Source organism: Solenopsis invicta, chromosome 14, assembly GCF_016802725.1.
Source record: "Solenopsis invicta isolate M01_SB chromosome 14, UNIL_Sinv_3.0, whole genome shotgun sequence".
Taxonomy (NCBI): domain Eukaryota; kingdom Metazoa; phylum Arthropoda; class Insecta; order Hymenoptera; family Formicidae; genus Solenopsis; species Solenopsis invicta.
Genome location: NC_052677.1, coordinates 18,197,702 through 18,217,231, shown reverse-complemented (window position 1 = coordinate 18,217,231; position 19,530 = coordinate 18,197,702). Strand labels below are relative to the sequence as shown.

At 32.4% G+C, this 19,530-nt stretch overlaps 3 protein-coding genes across 4 annotated transcripts; 1 reads left to right on the top strand and 2 right to left on the bottom strand.

Annotated features, from left to right (window-relative positions):
* The first annotated feature begins 11 nt into the window (after positions 1 to 11).
* On the top strand, positions 12 to 7,931 carry LOC105207815 (WD repeat-containing protein on Y chromosome). Its single transcript, XM_026134041.2, has 17 exons — positions 12 to 947; positions 1,337 to 1,528; positions 2,113 to 2,224; positions 2,314 to 2,450; positions 2,620 to 2,814; positions 3,254 to 3,461; positions 3,529 to 3,734; positions 4,050 to 4,250; positions 4,488 to 4,732; positions 5,004 to 5,258; positions 5,338 to 5,415; positions 5,747 to 6,012; positions 6,464 to 6,704; positions 7,040 to 7,214; positions 7,271 to 7,471; positions 7,572 to 7,660; positions 7,757 to 7,931. The coding sequence occupies exons 1-17, from the start codon at positions 861 to 863 to the stop codon at positions 7,848 to 7,850; spliced, it is 2,982 nt and encodes a 993-aa protein (XP_025989826.2). The 5' UTR covers positions 12 to 860; the 3' UTR covers positions 7,851 to 7,931.
* LOC105207748 (trichohyalin) lies at positions 7,657 to 13,294 on the bottom strand. 2 transcript variants are annotated; one of them, XM_039457492.1, is made up of 7 exons: positions 12,610 to 13,294; positions 10,537 to 11,619; positions 10,278 to 10,454; positions 10,013 to 10,203; positions 9,049 to 9,424; positions 8,849 to 8,972; positions 7,657 to 8,655 (listed from the first exon to the last, which is right to left on the bottom strand). In XM_039457492.1, exons 1-7 carry the CDS (start codon positions 13,018 to 13,020, stop codon positions 8,441 to 8,443), a joined length of 2,577 nt encoding a protein of 858 aa, XP_039313426.1. In that variant the 5' UTR covers positions 13,021 to 13,294; the 3' UTR covers positions 7,657 to 8,440. The 2 variants fall into 2 exon arrangements, with proteins under 2 accessions (XP_039313426.1, XP_039313427.1); XM_039457493.1 differs by having other exon boundaries at positions 10,552 to 11,619; positions 12,610 to 13,020.
* A 1,316-nt stretch (positions 13,295 to 14,610) lies between these two features.
* Positions 14,611 to 18,557, bottom strand: LOC113002626 (ribosome biogenesis protein WDR12 homolog). Its single transcript, XM_011177379.3, has 9 exons — positions 18,350 to 18,557; positions 17,448 to 17,533; positions 17,093 to 17,303; positions 16,839 to 16,979; positions 16,211 to 16,386; positions 15,894 to 15,964; positions 15,524 to 15,770; positions 15,190 to 15,322; positions 14,611 to 14,917 (listed from the first exon to the last, which is right to left on the bottom strand). Exons 1-9 carry the CDS (start codon positions 18,460 to 18,462, stop codon positions 14,779 to 14,781), a joined length of 1,317 nt encoding a protein of 438 aa, XP_011175681.1. The 5' UTR covers positions 18,463 to 18,557; the 3' UTR covers positions 14,611 to 14,778.
* Between the last annotated feature and the right edge of the window lie 973 nt (positions 18,558 to 19,530).

Sequence of the window (19,530 nt, the reverse complement as noted above, 5' to 3'; positions counted from 1 at the left end):
AACGACGTAAAATGTATCATACCCCCGCAAGAAATGTATCAAAATTTTTTAAATTTTATATCATTTGTCAATTATATTCTAAATATAGAACAGAATATAGATATTTCAAAATTTACATATATGAATAGGTCTGGAAAAGATATCTCAACACTATGAAAAATGTTTAGTTTTAAAACTGCGAATTAACTTGTATTTAATACTATCATAAATAATTAATTAAGTAATTGTAAGATTACTATAATAATTTTCTTTCCTTTCTCTCCTAAATAATTTTACTTTTTTTTACTTGTGTCTTTTTTTGCAAGAGTGCAATATGTAAAAGTAGTAGTCACTGCAACAGTACACTTATTAGTTACATTTATGCATGAAAAGTACTCTTACTTCATACATTTATGATTGGTATTTGTTCGCAATCACGCGAAATGATATATTTGATATAGTTTTTGACATCCTTTTCTAATGTAAGCCAATGTGAATGAATAAAATTGTCAAATGTATTCTTAATATGATCTTGATTTCCTAAACTATCGCAATCATCTTTTCATTTATTAGAAAATTGTAATTGCCATGGAATTTGTTGGTAAAAATCATTCAAGGTTAGTGTAAAAAGATAGTTGATCGTTATTGTGACAATTTGCAATTTGTCATGTATTTGTTGCGTTCGTGATTATTATTGTAGTATACGAGAAGCATTCGAACGATTTTTTGCGACGAAAAATATAGAAGAGCAATGCACCGAGCAATCTTTAACACGTCTACACAATGCTTTTTTGGTATTTAATTAAATGTTTTTCTTCTCATTGATTTTATTGATTTTGATAAAACTACATTGGATGGTTTAGGTAACGAAGAATGGAGAAATGGACTCTTCTCATTTATATGATGCTTTTCAAGACATCCTTGAGATAAAAATGTCGCAAGACGAGTTCCAGGTTTTCTTTAAAAAAGTCAGTTAACATTAGAAATATCGACGTTTTTTTACTCACTACAAGCAAATAAATTACAGCATGGTGTTAACTACTGAGAACTTAGAATTTTCGAAGAATTTCTTTTTTACTTCTGAAAATTATGGATTTTTATGAGATTTTACTAGTACTGAGGAAAATTTTTGGAATTATATTTTTAAATTTAAATTCTATCTTTTTCTGATAAAATTGTTTCTTTGACCCATTTTTTATACAAGAAATATAATATTAATTTGAAAAGTAGATCGTTCAATCGATCACTTGGTACTTTTAGTGTTTATTGCTGTCTTTCTCAACTTTCTCTCAAAATTTTTTTTTCACCAAATTTTTTCAAACATCTTTTTCTCAAATTTAACTGTCAATTATTCCAGATGGATACGAGACTTAATGGCAAGGTGACGTGGGACGAATTTATTTCTTACTTACTGATAGAATTTCGGGACATAGATATTAGTTTGAAATCACAAATGTTGGAAGCGCCATTAACTGATCTACCGAAGTTATTAAGAACGCATCATCGCACTCCTGTATGCAGAATTACGTTTTGCCCGGAAGTTTTGCCGGTATGCACTTCTATAATAATCCTGGAGTGTAAATGTAGGTAAATTTTCAAGTGCTAATTCAAGTTTAGTATAATTTTTGTCATTAAAATTTTTAATAGTTTAAAATAATATTTAATCAAATTTTGTTTACATTAAATTAGTATTTGTTTAGTTATTCTAACTTGTCTAACTTATAAAGTAAATAAAAATATATAAAGATTCTTATAAATGTAAAAAATAATTCTTAATTTTGTGAGTTTTTATCCATGATTGAATAAGTTAATATTTTTTTAACTGAATTAAAGTTAAAATTTGGTTTATAAAATTAATATAGTTATATTAAAAATTACATAAATGAAAATAATAAAAGTTGTAAAAGCAATAAAACTTTCTCAAAATTTATCTGAAGTGTTCCAATTAGCAAAAGTCTAAGAAATTGTCTAACAAGTTATAAAATTATACAGAAATTCTGAAAAAAATTCGGAAATTTTACATATATATATATATATATATATATATATATATATATAACTTCTGAAAAATTATATGAAAAATTTTCACCAGGATTTACAAGAATGTTTATTTACAAATTTGTTAATTTTTAGGATAGAAGCACGAGTTTCCGCCGAGGTTGTTATCTGACCGTTAGTCGAGAGGGAGTGATCAATTATTGGTCTTTAGATCTCGAGTACGAGCGTACCGTCCAATCCAAGAATCGTTAGTACTTCATTAACTCTTCGTTTTTTCTCTCTTTAGTTAACACTTTCTCGTTGGTCTTTAGTTAACACTTTCTCGTCTTTTTATAGCATATTTAAAGGTGCAATCTACCGTTATAACTGACATGATAGTGCTACCAGATGTTCAGATAGTGTGCACGAGTTCGACGGAATGCGATTTGAGATTTTACGATGTTGCGGCGAAAAAATTTGATCTTTGTATACTGGTTAGTAGTCGAACTAGATTTCATAAGAGTATATCATCGTCATTCATATCGTTGCTAATAATTTCAATTAAAGAAGTTCTCCAACTTAAAAAAGGGAAGGAAAATTACATAACTTTTTATTCTTATATTTTTTAACACAATCTTTTAATAACAAATGATATTTTTCTAGATATCCAGTTTGGAAAATGCAGTTGTTTGTATGCACTATTACTTCAGTACAAATATAAATGAGAATTCCTATATTGTTCTGGGTGATATGAGTGGGTCTGTCATAATTATGGCCTTTAATCCTACAAACAGAGGACCTTTCAAACAATATACTTCATCAGACACGATTATTCTTCGTTACGACAATATCATTAAAGTAATATAAGAATGATCCAAGGAATCAAATTTATCGAAAATAGGTTTTGCAAAACTTTTATTACACATTTCGCCAGCAGAATGTCGGCAAAAATAGCGGTACGTCATATCACAAATGATTGACGAGCAATTTAATAATATTGATGCTAACGAATATTTTAAACACTAAAAGAATTTATTGTGAAAAAAGTAAGCATCTCATTGTCAGCTAGTAAATGCCCGCACGAAATGTACGCAGAGACCCATTTAAATCCTAAGTCTGAAAGTGTTACTTTTTTGCAATAAATTCTTGAAAATATAAAAAATAAAATTTTTTTACCAAGAGACATTTGCAGAATCTATTTTCAATAGACTTGGATATTTAAGCAATAAGAAATATACGTCAAATATGTTTCGCGGAAAAAAAATCACTTTACTAAAAGTGAGATTATTGCAATTAGGGCGAGTTGAGAGGATTCAACGTCACAGAGTTTAGGAACATACATACAAACTGGACGAGCCAAGTGGCTTATTATGGAAGCTTACGAACGTTTGTATCGAGCAGTCAATGTTCCGATTGTTCTATGTGCGTTTTCGATGCGAGTGGAGCGAAGACGCAATACAAATTCCGAGTTCTTATGGGAATATCCTGCTTCACGCTCTGTGACGGTATCCTCACTTCACAACTAATCGGTGCGAATAATCGATCGATTTTAAAACGTAATGGCTTTTTCAGAGAGTCATATATTAGTGACTGGTGGACCAGATTGCGTAATTCGCGTGTGGAATCCGTTCGTTCCTGGGAAGGCAAATGCCGTTCTATCGGGACACCGTTCGACTATCTGCGCGCTTGTCGTGATAGACGCCGGCAAGCGCATTTATTCTCTGTCAAAAGACAGATGTATAAAAGTATGGGATGTCCCGGCTCTTAGTTGCATTCAGGTTTGAGAAGTTACGATAAGTTTTTTAGACATTTTATAATAGTCTTCTTTCAAAACAATAATAATTTTAACTAAACCATTTAAGTATAATCATACAAATATGTAAGTAAAAAAACGTCAAGTGGTCGAAGGTTGGATCTCAGTGCCTAATATTATTTTATATGTAAATCTAAAATATCCTTTCAGTTCCTTCTTTTTTTTATAAGCGTGTCGAACACCGTTGGTCCTCTCCATTTTATATATATATATATATATATATATCAGGTGGATTTATTGTTTAATAAATAATATAAGATATATTATATTTCATAAACAGACGTATAACAAATTACCGAGTGAGCTAAGTGAATATGCTCCGATGACCATAGTGTTCAACACACTAACTCGTACGATAATCATTGCCTGCATGATGATAGCCATTCTCGTATGCGAGCATGTAATAAACAAGGAAATTTCGGATGGCTACACGCACACTAAGGGCATCAGTTGCGTTCTCTACAATCAGCTCTTCCGAGAGGTGACTTTTCTTCTTATCCAATAACATGGTTCAACAAAATATGACTTGTTTTAACGTCAGAATATGACTAATTATTTCTTATAGTTTTTTGGATACTTTATATGAATCTAGTTTTCAAAATGCTCCATCACATCAGAATTTTGAGAAATTTAAAGTTAAAGTTGTATAAATATTTTTACACACTTTGTCATATAACTACGATATGTAAAACAAAATTAGTATACTACCGGTATACAGATTGTTTCTACGGGATTGGATTCATGCATCATCGTATGGGATCCATGGTGCGGACGTCGTTTGCGTTTGATATCACATGCTCATAGTATCAAACGATACGGGCAGCACGCCGATATTGAGATCACGGCAGCTTGCTTCAACGATTCGGAGCAATTTTTGGTGACCGGTGCTAGGGACGGTTCATTGAAAATGTGGAACTATAATACCGGCGACTGTGTACGCGACACGATGGTCGATCATCAATGGTATTTTTTTAGACTCTTACTTGTACAAATAGCACTGTAAATAACAATTTTTTTATATAGGCAACTCTTGAAATCATTTTTCCAACAGTATACGATGCGCAATAATATCTGCCATATTAACGTATTAACTATTATATACCATAACAAAAGTAACATCGTCTCTTCAAAAAGGGCCAAGATTTTTGCATTCCTAGCTAATACTAATATTTTTCATTAAGATGGTCTAAATGACCACTCATAAATCCTCATTTCATATCGCTCTTACTTTTAGCGAAATAACGAATATCGTATGGTACGGAAATCGAATTCTGTGTTGCGGCTGGAACAAGCACGTGACAGAACTGGCACCTTTCGAGTCTGACATATGCAAAAAGAATTGGACGACCAGCCACACCGATGACATCCTCTGTTCGGCCGCGAGATTGCCCCAATTGCTAGCTACCGGAACGTACAACGGAGAACTGATTCTCTGGAGACTCGAAACAGGCGAACCTTTCAGAAAGTATCAAGTGATTGATGTTAGTAGGTGACGGTCAATTTGGTATTGTTACAAGCAATAATTGACGTGGCAAACGGTGGTAATCAGAAACTAATTGATTTAACAGATATACGAGAAAGACAAGCGCAGAGAAAGAATCCGGAAAATTGGATGAGATCAGCAAATCTGTCAATCAGCAAATGAAGTAATATATATTGTGTTTATGTACGAAAAGAATAGTTTTTTTACTAAAGTAGCTTAAAATTTATCTGGGTACAAATTTGAATATTTTGAGACCATCAAAATAATTATATAGGACGCTCGAGCTGATTGCTAGAATGTCAAAACTTCTTGCAGCATTACTCATGCTTGAGCATTCTTCATAATAATTTTGATTAATCATTTATTTTCAAATCTGTAATTAGCTAAATTTTTAGATACTTTAGCAAACTTATTCCGTGTAACTAAAAAAAAAAATATTCTTTCATATATATTTAATGTTCAAACCACTTGAAACTGATTCCTCATGAAAACAGTCCTCATGAAAAGACTCCGTGCGCTCATCAAGAGGCAGCGTTAAACATTGTTCGTGTTTCCGCGGTACGCGCGATAATCTTTCTGGCCAAGCGAGAAGCAAAACCGGATGTCGGCACGCTGTTGGTTGCGCTCGATTCCGGCGTAGTACAAGTATGGACGCATCACCCCGCGGCGGGATTTTTAGGCGCCTTCTCGGTTATCCACACCGTCGGCGATTGTGCCACTTCTTTAGCCACTGATCCCGAAAATCAATTCCTCGTAACAGGTTTTTGAAACTTTTTAGAGCTTCGATTAAACATCTTTAACTTTTCGCTCAATTACCCTCATCTTTTCTCAAAGAAGAAAGATCAGAATTCTGTAACTCTTAATGAAAGAATGTTATGTAGTCGTTGCGCTGATATTATATATATAACATTTATTCGCGAGAAGGATCGATACACTGTATGTATTGATGATTTATGGTGTAATGTATTACTTTCTTTTTAAACTAGAAAAAAAATAATACAATCCAAATACAGTATAACGATTTTTTTACATAGATTTAGTTTACGTTATTAGATAGATACATAGATGTCACGAACAAAAAATATAAAAATTAATTTTAGAAAGGGATAAAATTTAAATTTAAAAGTAAAATTCCAAAAATTTCCCTAAGTACCAATAAACTAATGTCTATTCTGAATACTAAAAAAACTACTATTTTTTCTGTGTCGAAGGCCATAGCATAGGATACATAAAAGTTTGGTTCCTCTCCAATTACATGTTACCAAATTCGCCGAAAATAAGCATGCCACTATTGAGATTGGAATTTCCATTCTTATGGAAGGACAAAATAGATGGAAGAGCAAAACGGGCAGTGCGAGGTCAGACATTGCCGATCCTGCTGTCGTCTGTACGCGGTCACGCGCAAGGAATTACTTCTCTTCAAATCATTTCCAGTGCGCGAATAATAGTTAGGTACTCACAAAGAGATATTTCTTTTAGAATTTATTCTTAAAATCGTGGGATAATATGAACTTTGAAGAATTTTACTCCAATTTTAGTAAAATTTAACCAAACTATTCATAAATAGTTTTAAACAATAAAATAATTTAAATTTCACCAAAATTTAACAAAATTTTATTACGTTTATTAGAATTTTACTGAAAATATAGTAAATTTCTTCGAAGCCTATATTACTTCATGATTATCATGATTTTGACAAAAATTTAAAGAGAAAATTCTCTTTGATTATTATAAAAATTGATACTTATGGGCACATTTCTTTCTTAAAAAATTTAAATAAATAATAGCGGTAGCGCGGATCGCACAGTACGTTTGTGGAGTTTCGGAGGTCGTTATATATCGACGCTGGGCACATTTAGAGAATGGATCCCAATACTGCCCACGGTGCCAATACAGAAATATTTCGAGGATTACAAGCTTCCAGCAGACATTAAGGGACTCGCCAGTTCCACCACTCTGAAGGTAAATTCGTAAGGTGTATACGGAAATGCAAAATACATTTTTTTGATAATACGAAGATACTTCACGGTGGCATAAGACGAGCACCGATAGAGATCGAAGAACAAGAGATCGATATCCCAAAAGAAATTTTCGAAAAAGAGCGACGCATGTTGTACGGGAAGAAATTGGATAGTTTGATGCTTCAGACTTATTACGAATCACAGTTGCCTGAAAGAACGTACCAGAAATGTCTACGATTAGATAATACTTTGCCATACGTGAGTACATGTTTCATATTGAAATACATATTTTGTAAGATTTATTTTATTATGTATTGTTATGTAAGACCATTTAAACTTATAGAAATGTCCTATTTAGATACCAATTTATACGCATTTGTCAACGTACTCTTTAGAACCTGTAGAGGTGCAGAAGACACTCTTGCTTGGACAGAAAATGGAACTTACGTATGGATTTCATTTTTATTTCAAGTTATCGAGGCTATTACATGGAATTTTTGTCCAATATTCATAATTTAAAATTAAAAATATTTGTAATTACAGTAAAAAGGTACATTTAAGAAGAGCAATGAAACCACTGCCCTCCCCTGCCACGGAATGGATCAAAGGCACTTCTGCAATATCGAATCTATTGTAACGTTGATTCTCTGATGAGAATTGAATATTTTAAAACTTTCTTGAAAACGTTATTAAAATAGTAAAAATATTTTACGTATTATATAGATCGAAATATTAATTTAGATTATTCGAATTAGTAAAACTCATATTCATATAACAATTATTTTTCGATTTAATCATTTACTAACTAAATCGAACATTTAATTACATATAGGTTCTAATTTTTCTTCAGCCAATAATGATTCATATAAATAATAAGAAAAATTAAGTATTTTCAAATTGTAAAGATGCTACATACATTGTCACTTTATGAACATTGGAATATAACAATGAACAATGGGCCTTTATTTTTTTCAAGTTAAACCGATTTGCCTTAAGTTAATAGCATTTCATTATCGGATAATAACGCATACATAGAACCAGTTTCACAATTTCTAGTTAATTCAACCAACTGGTTAAGTGTTAACCGTAAATGGTTATTTCTAGTCAAATTTACGACAAATGCGATAAAAAAAGTTAACTGGAGATTGTGAAACTAGCCTATATACAATATCATATTTATTGTCTAATCATGTCCACATTTAAATATTTTTAATTGTGATTTTAATTTCATAGCAATTTTGGTTGAATAAACTCGGTTTCCATCATGGAAATACGCGGCGGGGTTTTCCAGATTGCACTGGACGTACGCTTCAGTCGACTTCTGTCTATACCATGGAATAATTCAGTCAAATCTACCGTGCACTTACGAGTATTGAAGAATTTGTAAATTATTGTCTGGGGGATATGTTGTTGCATGGCAAGTTGCGGTTTGCGGACGTGCGCTGTAATTAACAAAAATACGTATATAAAGTATGTATCTATATATACGCATGCACGCGTATATATTGACTTTTAAGTGATAGTGTACATATGTATTGTTTATCGACATCTTTTACACACCCTCCTTCATGTATTATCTGATATCTCTGTTTTAATGATAACTTAAAATATCGTTAAAAAAAGAAATGCACGTACCTTGCGCCCAAAGCGGTATCTCGTGTTTTGGTCTGTTTTCATCATCTGATTCGTCATCATCAGGTTCACTATCTAACACGTAATTCGTAGCACCATGATTCTTATTATTGGCTTGTTGCTTATACTGCAAAGAATTAGTTACATGAATAAAAAGTTATACAAATTTTATATTATTTTCTTTGACGTGAAAGATAACTCACTTTAGCTGCAGCGAGTAATTGATTTTTCTGTTTCAATGTCTCGGCTTGTTGGGCCCTCGCTTCTGCTTCCTTGCGTCTCTCGGCTTCTTGCTCCCGACGTCTTTGTTCGGCAAGCAAACGTTCCGCCTCCTCTTGTTCCTGTACTCTCTGCATTCTCTGTTGTTCCTCCAATTTACGGCGCTCTTCTTTCTCTTGCGCTCGTTGCAATAAAGCGAAACGTTTTTTCTCCAACTCTTCACGTTGTTTTTCTTGCATCAAGAGAGCCAACTTTGCCTTTTCTTCTTTTTCTTTTTCGGCTTTCTGTCGTTTCTCTAACTCTTGTTTTACTTTAGCCTCTCTTGCTAATTTGTTCTTCAACTCTTTCTCTTGCCGCTTCCTACACACAGAAAGATGCATAGAAACTATTAATTGCTTAAATCAAGTACTACAGTAAATATTACTTGTATCAAGTATTTCATAAATTCATACACCTGCAAATTACTATCAAATTTATTTAAAATATATTTTGAATCCTAGTAATAATTTAATATTTCAAAAATATTTAAAATAAAAATTTCATTTGCTTAACATTTATTTTATCATCTAAATTTTTTTCAATAAGATTTTGTTCTTTAAAAGAGTATAAATTTTTCTTTTAAATATACGATAGTTTTTTCTACAATATTAGGAAACAAATTTTTCTCAGAGATTGACGAGTATATTTTAAGACTATTATCAAAAAAATGTTCTTTGTTAAAGATAACCATTACTTAAAAGGGGGAAAAACATAAATTAAGTAAACGTTTTTTTTTAGCAATATAATTGATGTTCTGTGTGCATGCATGTACATGTAAAGTATGTATAAAATATAAAGTGCGTTCTTTTCATTCAAAGCTTTTGCACAGTTTACTTTGTTCTTTTTTCTCTCTATGAATCAACTGTTTCAATAATTTCAAATCTCTTTTATTATGAAATTTTTATATACCTTCTCTTCTCCTCCGTCTGTAATCTCAAGGTTTCCTCTCTCTTCTTTCTCGCGTCCTCCTCGTATCGCTTCTTTTCCTCCAGCTTTTCCACTGAATTGGTTTTAGTTATACTTTTTGGAGGTTGATGGTAAATAAAAGACTCCACATTAGTAACGATATTTGCACGAGAGGCGGTTAAAGTTTTCGAATACTAAAATTAAAATATGTTGTTAATGTAAATAGGTTTTAGTATGATTTCAATATAAAATTTTATATTAATCTTACGTTGGAAAGATTTTGCATGTTTGAAGGGGTCTGAAGACGAGTCACGGATAGTGTCGGTTGCATCAATTTTAATTTACTTAAAGGTGTTGTTTTTAACTGTGACAATTGCTTTATATTTGGTTTGTCAGTTTGGGTCATAAGTAATTTATTAATTCGTTCTGGCAACTGATCTTTGTTCTAAAAGAGAAAGAGTAGTCATGGTTAATGAAATACAGTAGCAAAATAGAAAAAATTAAGATGATTAGAAAATATAACTAACCACAGATTCTTTTACCTCTTTAAATTCATCATTGTCCTTCTGTTGTTTTGCTAACGAAATCTTCTTAGCTTTCGCGAGCGATTTACGAGCTAATATTTGTGCGACGTTTTTCTCTCCGTTTTTCATTTCCGTTTCCACTTCCGCATTGACCATTGCACGAGTTTTTGTTCTAGTCATTCTGAGTGGAGCGTCGACATCGACCGATTTCGGGCTATGTGCAACTGCTTGTTCAAACGCTTCAACCCGCTTCTTTACAGATTCTTTTGCATAAGGACTAAATAACGCATTCGATTTGTATGTAGTTTTGCTTTCTTGTACAATTTTGCGCGTTTTTATTGGCGTATTAGGTATCTCATCCTCACTAGACATGGATAATGCACCTTTTGTTTGTTTCTTATTAAGTTGTTTCCTACCCAGTTGTTTCTTCGGTTTTTTTACTTCAGGCGACGATTCATCGTCTGTAATTAATCCATTACAATCATTATATTGTGCAGGTGCTTGGTGTGATTGCGTATCGTTTTGCAGTGTTTTCTTACTATTTTCTACTTCTTTTAACTTCGTACTATTTTTTGCATTTGCCGTTTTCTGGATAACTACTGTTTCGTTTAATTTCGATCGCTGCGGTATACGTTCCAATATCACTGTCGCATTTAATGTTTTTTCAGGAAGCATAAGAAGACTATTCTTTAGAGTTGAATTCATAATTGGAACAGGCTTTCCGATTGCATCTTCGTACATAGACGGTTCCTCGACATCATCTGTACCGGGCGCTACAATCGCATCGTCAACTACTTTATTCACGTCCTTACTTTGTGATTTTTTAGAATTCGCTGTACTAAATTGTCCTAGAACCGGTGACTCAAAGTTATCCTTTTCCTCGATCTTTTCGGTCTGCTTAGCTGTTTCAGTGGATACTGCAGACTGAGCAATCTGTTTAGATTTCTTCCTTGTCATTTTTTTTACAGGTTCTTTCGCTTCCATTGGATTCTCTTCTACTTTACTATACTTAGAAACCCTTTCATTATCTTCGTCAGAACTGCTTACTGGAGACTTCTTTCTTTTATTCTGGCTCTCTCTCTTTATCTAATGTTTATAAAATCATAATGTAATATCATACAATATTTTATACAAATTGTGATAAACATAATACAGAAAGCATCACTATACAGAAAGATTTTTCTTTTAAGATTTTATTCTCAAAATCATGGTAACTGAAGGACAATATAAATTTTCAAAAATTTTACTATAATTTTAGTAAAACTTAGTAATTTTTAATAAAATTTAACTGAATTATTTTATATTGTAAAATTGATTAAATTTTGTTAAAAATATAATAAAATTCTTTGAAAACCATGTTGGCCACAATTATCATAACTTTATTATCAGAATTTTTAAAATTACTCTCAAAATTATGATAGAACAACATAGACTTTATTAAATTTAACTATAATTTTAGTAAAATTTAACATTACAAAAGTAACATAAGGTTTGTTTACATTGCATACTCCTACTCACTCCAACATGCTCTAATATATTTGCAGTAAACATATTGGAGCACACTGAAGCGAGTAGGCATATGTTGGAGCATGTAACGCAAACAAATTTATAGAAAGTGATCATTACATGGAAAGAATTTTCTTTTAGAATTTATCTTCAAAATCGTGTTAATTGTGGAACATTTTTAAGAATGTAACTAAAAATTTAGTAAAATGTTAATAAAATTTAACTGAACTATATTGTAAAATAGTTTCATCAATTGTACTGTGTACAAATTCTACTCTGTAAAAGCATGCATCTGTACATATGATTATATAAATTTAAAAAATTTGCCTATAGTTGTCGATAGTGAAGATTTATCAATCAAGGGACAGTGTTTATCAGTCATGTTTTATGACAGCGATAAACAAAAATCAAGAATTTTCAAATTTCCATGGTGTCTACAGAGAGTTAAATTTTAATAAAATTAAATCAAATTTTATTAAAAACAGTAAAACTTTTCAAAGTCTATATTGTCCCACAATCATCAAAATTTTAAAGATAAATTCTAAGAAGAAGTTCTCTCCATATGCTTACCTTTTTCGCTGGATCATTCAGGATAGAGCTCTGTTTCTTAATATTATCAGCTGCTCTCTTGGATGCTCCCCTCTTGCTAGTTCTACTGCCTGCTGCCTCGTCCTCCTTCTGCACTTCTTCATTGATAGATTGAAGGGAGCTAGCTGGTGAAATGTTTTCCTGCTGAAAAACCTTGTCCTCGTGTATGGTCTCAATACGCTGGACTGCCTTCTTCCGCAGTATCTTCGGCGTCTTTGGAACCAACGGGCCAGAGGACGGCTGTGACAATTGGCTGAAGAGATCCCGTAGATAGGACAGACTCTCCTCGATGTTCTCGGAGAGCCGTTTCGATATCTGTTTGCGACGATCGTAGATGTTCTGTAGATCCTTGAGAATTATATCTCGGATTTCGTCCTTCGATTTAGAATTCATGGTGCTGCGGGCGGGATTCGTTCCTACGTATAAGTATTCGAGTTTACACTGTAGATATGCAGCGTGCCGATTCAATTTTTCGATCCGGACGACACGAACTTCGGCAACATAACGACGTGTGCTATGTGAGCATCGCGCTCTAATAAACAATAAACAATACTTTCGCGACACAAAATTGAACCATTTGGTACTACGAGCTACGCACCGAGCGCCAGTCGTTCCTTGGCGGGCTCATCAAAACTGCACAGAATCCTCAGCATCCGGAAAGGTAACGACTTTCCGTTTGATTTAAATCGAGACGATGTTGGCGACATCTGTACTCGCGCCATTAACCATGTCTGCGTTCGTGAACCCATCAATGAATGCAACCAGATGAACAACCACTCAACGGCTTAGTGGAAGTCGAAAATGATTGGTTTGCACTCAAAGAAAAGAACCAATCATCTTCAATCGCTACGTAAACTGCGTTCAGATATCAATCCGTTTGTTTTGTTCCAGAAGGCCTATTCTCGAAAAATATCGCATACGAAAATATTAGGAAACTCTATAATATTTGTAAAGCCCGTATCAGACTACGCATTGAAGATTGAGATTGAAGATTAAAGATTGAAATTTGATCAATCAAAACAAGGAAATTTTAACTCCTTTTATTTTGATTGGCCAAAGCTCAATCTTTAATCTTCAATCTTCAATTTTCAATGCCTACTCTGATACGGGCTTAACACACTATGGATTTTTAGTATTGGCAATGAATTTTTCGAACCACAGTCTTAATTCGATTAATTTCGAGTGGATTTAAAGATTTTAACTCAACCTGAGTCGGATTAATAACGCCATTATGCTAGAATCGTCCAATTAAAACTTAAAATAGAGCATGTGACGTCATTAAACCGACTAGAGTTGGTTTAAAACCCACTGCATTCGAAAGTGCTAATATTTATTTCTTATTTTAAGAATATCTTAGATAATGTCTTAAGATGATAATAGGGCTTTTTAATTGGTTGATGATATCTTTAAATAGAAAGATGAAATCACACGATGCGTAATAGAACTGCGGATTAAAGAATACATCATTGAAGCAACTAATCAGCATGTTTTAAAAAGTTGATTGATTACCCGAAAAATATCAGCATGTGATCGCACCTTGAGTTGTTAAATGCGGCCAATGTAATAATAATAAATATTAAAACTTGAAAGTTATTTTGTATACATAGAGCAAACTTTTCTTCACATTAAACTTATCTAATAATTTTTTCAATTTTTTATTTGTTAGTATACTCATTTTTACAAGAGAGTAAACATTTTTTTTTTTAACATTAATGCTATTATTAAGAATGCATTTCGATAATCTGCTATTACTGAAAATGTGTACCTAAGTTACTTAATATCGATAATAATTATCTAAAAGCAGTTCAAGATATAAAGTACTGTATCAGAATATTTCTATTCAATCACGCGATTAATGCGCGATCAATGCATGATCCTAAATAGGTATACGGATAATAGAAAAGTATAACTAAATTTGCGTTATCATTACTGTAAAAATTATCTGTAACAATGGTACCATTACAGAGAAAAAAGTAACAATCGTTACCGAAAAAAAATTAATAATAATCTATTACTATTTTCTAATTTTTTAAAATCATTGACTATTACAATATAACAAGTTTATTATCTTACGAAACAAAAGTTTCGATCGTTTCGATCTGTTATATACAATGTTTCATAATAAATTTTATTCATTTACCGCGTCTGTAATTAGTATTCTACGTGATTGGATTTGAATATCCTTAATGTGTTGTCCGCACCACCGGACATTATCAGCTTAGGATTCGACCAGTCGCAGCAAAGAACCTTGTCTTCGTGTCCTAGGAGATCAAATAGCGGTGCCTTCGGGCTGAAAAGACATATTAAAAGTTAATTTTGCATAAATGGATTAATACTGCCACTCCTATTTTCAATCAATTGCAATAAACGTTTGGATCTAATAATAATTTTAATTTTATCAAAAACAAATCTATAATTTAATACTAAGATGACATTTTTAATTTTCCAGAATAATTCTGAAAATTAAATCAATTATGTAGCAGAACAAAATTTCGCAAAAATTTTCATTTTTTAAATAGCATTTGAGAATAGCTATCAAAATAGACAGATTTAATCTGCAACCTTCTGGTATCCCAGAACTTGACAATATTATCGTATGCTCCAGAAATAAAGAGATACTCGTTCACAGTTGACCAGCGTACTGATACTACCCATTGCTTGTGAGAGGTAAACCTTGCTTTCACAATCGCACCTTCTAAAATGTATAATTATAAATAAGTTTATAGTATTCGCCTAATATGTACATCAAATTAATCAAAAATTTTAAAATAACATTTTTATAATCTAAAATATAATTTTAAATTTTATTAATAAAATTTATAATCCTGATTTTTTATTTTTATTTTTCGTTAAGAAAAAGAAAACAATTAGAAAAATATTGATAAGCTTCAAGTACCTGTAGATCTCGGATCATACAGCCTCACATGTTGATCGGCTGATCCTGCTATCACGACACGCGATAGCGGTGAGTAATCGATATCGAAGAAACACTTGTCACCGTGAATTTCCTGCTTGATGCCATTTAATTCGGTGTCCCAAGTCTTTATGGTATGATCCCACGAGCCTGTGATAACCTCTGTTTTGTCAGACCACACAATCCCACTAATCGCCTGCTTATGTCCCTTCATTGCAGATTTTGGTGTCTGTGAAACAAATACAACGATCAATATACTCTTTTTCATACATTTTTAAATGTTAATCAATGCTATTGAATATTGAAACGTATTAAGATAAATATTTTAATGTAATCGATTTAATCTATATACTTTTATTTTACTCGCATATTCCGATCTTGCCCTTTTGGACGCGGATTCTCCATCATCGTCCTCTTGCATAGCTTAAAAAAAACAAAAAAGTTTGTTTTAATATAATCGACGTTTTATCATTTCTTATCACATTATATCCACATTTACACTGTTTTCTAATTTCAAATTTTCCTTCTTCGCATTAAAATCATATTTTAAAAATAAGAAAATTACGTGTTATAAAATTATATGAAACATTGTGTATTTTCATTTTTTAATAATATGTATTGAAATTAGTAAAATAAGGTCATCAATTTCATATGCGCTAGTGTACTTACATGTTGACCATATATACAGCATATTATCCCAGGCACCAGTTGCCATTAACGTTTTATCATAGTTAACGCTGACCGCCTCAATGCTTCTTCTGTGTCCTTTACAGACATATACACATTCTACAAAATTTCTCGTTATATCCCAGCTCCATATCATGCACGTCTGATCCATCGATGCACTGTATATGTGTGTAAATAAAAAAATAATTATTAATCACTCATCATTCAAGGCAATATATTTAAAGGTTTATTTATGAACCTTGGAAATGTTTCTACATATTGGCTTGCTTGATGAAAAAATTCATACAGGGTGCCTCAACAAAGATGCTATAAGCTATTATTTCTAAAATTAAGCAAAGTATAAAGATTGAAAAAATAGAAATATCAAAAAATTAATTATTCACCAGACATTTTATATTTTATTCTGGCAGATTTTGACACAAGATATCTTGAAAATTATTAATTTTTTGACAATTGTATCTTAATATTATTATGCACAGAAAAATGAGAGGAATCAATTGGTGGAAACATAGTTACTTAAAAAAAAATGCCTATACACTTTTAGCAAGCCACTCTGCAAATGTGTAACATACAAATCACACAAAATTGATGCTATTTTCTGATAAATTACCTAACAAAGGAAGCACTATCGTCATTGAGAGATATCCAGGCCACTGCTCTGACAGGAGACACATGTCCAGGTATTACGAGATGATGCTTGCCTTTCAATGTCCAAATATGCAGCATATTATCATAAGAACCAGTCAGAATCCTAAACATAGTTATTCAAGGTGATAACACTCCAGTCATGATTCAAACTTGCAAAATACATTTTAAAATCACTGTCTGTTCTTATTTATTATTTCATCATTATTAGAAACCAACCATTTTCCGCAAACAGCAACAGCTGACACCCAGTCGTCATGTATTAAACAATCCTTAGGCTCTGGTGAGGGATGCTTTTCTACATACTCCACATCTATCACTTCTTCTGTAGATACTCCTCTTTCAGCAATGTGTTCAATTAAAGAACTACGTAAGAATTGTGAGCAGACCAGGAAATCAAATTCCACTTGGTTCTGGATATCATTCGACTCTGAAAACAATTAATTTAATTTTCAAGGATAAAGAAATCAAAAAGTTCTTTCATAATATACAATTAAATAATTACAAAGTATATGAAATTTCTAAAAATCATTAATATACTAGAAAACAAATGTAATGAGAGATTTCTCCTTACCTCTTAAAAGTTCATTTATCAGGATGTTTAATTCGTTTGTGATTATTGAGCTATGGACTGATAGAGGATAATCTGGTACTGCATATCTAAATTTATTCAAATTAAGATATAAATTCTGTGAATAAATATTCAATAACAAAAAATGAGAATTACAGTAGGAAAAATTAGAAAGACAATGAAGAAAAATATACAAAGTCAATTGGAAGATAATAGGATTTTAATTGTGAGTTATAAATAAAAGGAATAAGGTGATACAAATAGAAGAGAGCCTATATTTCAGCAAAAAAAAAAATTAAAAAGTTTAGGATTAAGACATGGAATGTTGTATGAGGCTATATGAAAGCAAGACTTGGTAAGTGAGAGGTTACAAGTTTGAACCTACATCCCATATATATAAATTTTAAATTTGTGAACTATATAGACAACTTGGTCATATAAAGAAATTTTCTAGAGCTCTAGGTAATATAGACGGATTGATATAATCCATTTTTTTTAAACATCAATAAAACCAAGGTTAGACATATTTGACTTCCTATGGGGATATATTGGTCATATAACGTTGTGTTGATACAGTCCCACTTGCTGCACAAAATTAGGGCTTTAGTCAAAAAGTGGTAATAGGGAAGAAGCAAATAAGTTATGTAGAACAAAAAAAGAAAATTTGGTTAAAAATAATACAAAGGGAGAGATATAAAATGTTTAGATAGAAAAAGGTGTGTTGGAGAAGAGAAAAATATTGAAAGATATTTTAAGTGCGGTGATATTGTCATTAGTTGTTAGATTTTAGTTTAAATTAATAAATATAAAAAATGAATGTTTGTAGATAAGCTAAATAGTGTAAATAAAATCTCTTCCTGGTTTGTAAATTGAAATAAAGAAATACTTTTTTAATAAGTTCTTACCGCTCTTGTTTAGTTATGAAACGTATCTGTATATGGGCCTCGTCTTTATTCGTACCCATTATGGATTTATCTTTCGGTTTTGTTTTAAGACGAGTCTTCTTAACGGACTCCATGGTAATCCCGTCAAAATTTTAGATCTTCGGAAGCGTGCTGCATGCACATGGCAACACGTGCAGCAACAAGAGTGAAGAGATTTGCGTTTGCGGATAAAAATGTTTTTTTTACGATGTATTTCGGAACGCATTCGATACTATTGTCAGATAGCGTTTTTCATTGGGAAAACTAGTGCGCACTGAGTGTGCACTTGCCGCTGACAATTGGGTGTTTCGGTTCGCGCGATGACGGTGCCAACGGAAACGCCCAATTACCTGCAGCAAGTGCACATTCAGTGCGCACTAGTTTTCTCAATGAAAAACGCTAAGGCTCGATGCACACAGGACGCGTCAACGCGTTACGCGTGGCGAATAGCCAATCATTCTTTCGCTTTATTATTTCTTGTCATAAAAGCTTAAAATGATTGGCTACCTCGCCACGCGTAACGCGCTGACGCGTCCTGTGTGCATTGAGCTTAAGAGAGAAGCAAAGCATCAGCATGTCGCCCGACTGTTGGCACACCTGGCGAAGATAATGGCTGCGTTCAGCAGACTCAACAGTTTAGTGAGCGCTTGCTGTTATTGGTATATTCTTCTAAATCTAAAAGTTTGATTGGATGATCTAGAAGAATATCTCAACATGTTGTATAATATACCAATAACAGCAAGCGCTCACTAAACTGTTGAGTCTGCTGAACGCAGCCAATGTTAAGGCCACATAGCGTCCAATAGCGTCTCGCCATATTTTTGTGTTTAATATGTATATTTTTAATAAAGATGTATATTATTTAATATTAAATTATTATATATTAAATAATAGCGAAAAACATATTCCACATTCGTTAAGGTGCTGAAGAGATCATAAAAACAGCCAAGAGATTAATTCCGTATTATAAGATGAATGAGAGTCTAGTTTGCAATCGTTCCGGGAAGAAATCCGGGATTTCAGGCTCGAGAAATCGCTCCTGGTACGCGGGGATCATGTAGAGCAAAGAGGTATCAGGAAGTAAACTAGTATAGGTATATGTACCCCCGTTTTATTCATTTATCGACTACTTTATCGACTCTTGATGATGGCGCCCTATATAA

Coding starts and splice junctions, on each gene's coding strand:
- LOC105207815 (XM_026134041.2), top strand. CDS start 861: ATGGACTCTTCTCATTTATATGATGCTTTTCAAGACATCCTTGAGATA. Junction 3,735..4,049: donor CGGCTCTTAGTTGCATTCAG/GTTTGAGAAGTT, acceptor TTTCATAAACAG/ACGTATAACAAATTACCGAG. Junction 5,416..5,746: donor TCTGTCAATCAGCAAATGAA/GTAATATATATT, acceptor TCATGAAAACAG/TCCTCATGAAAAGACTCCGT.
- LOC105207748 (XM_039457492.1), bottom strand. CDS start 13,020: ATGAATTCTAAATCGAAGGACGAAATCCGAGATATAATTCTCAAGGAT. Junction 11,620..12,609: donor TGAATGATCCAGCGAAAAAG/GTAAGCATATGG, acceptor TATAAACATTAG/ATAAAGAGAGAGAGCCAGAA. Junction 9,425..10,012: donor CAGACGGAGGAGAAGAGAAG/GTATATAAAAAT, acceptor TTCTGTGTGTAG/GAAGCGGCAAGAGAAAGAGT.
- LOC113002626 (XM_011177379.3), bottom strand. CDS start 18,462: ATGGAGTCCGTTAAGAAGACTCGTCTTAAAACAAAACCGAAAGATAAA. Junction 17,534..18,349: donor TTCATAACTAAACAAGAGCG/GTAAGAACTTAT, acceptor GAATAAATTTAG/ATATGCAGTACCAGATTATC. Junction 14,918..15,189: donor AAGTTCTGGGATACCAGAAG/GTTGCAGATTAA, acceptor ATGTCTTTTCAG/CCCGAAGGCACCGCTATTTG.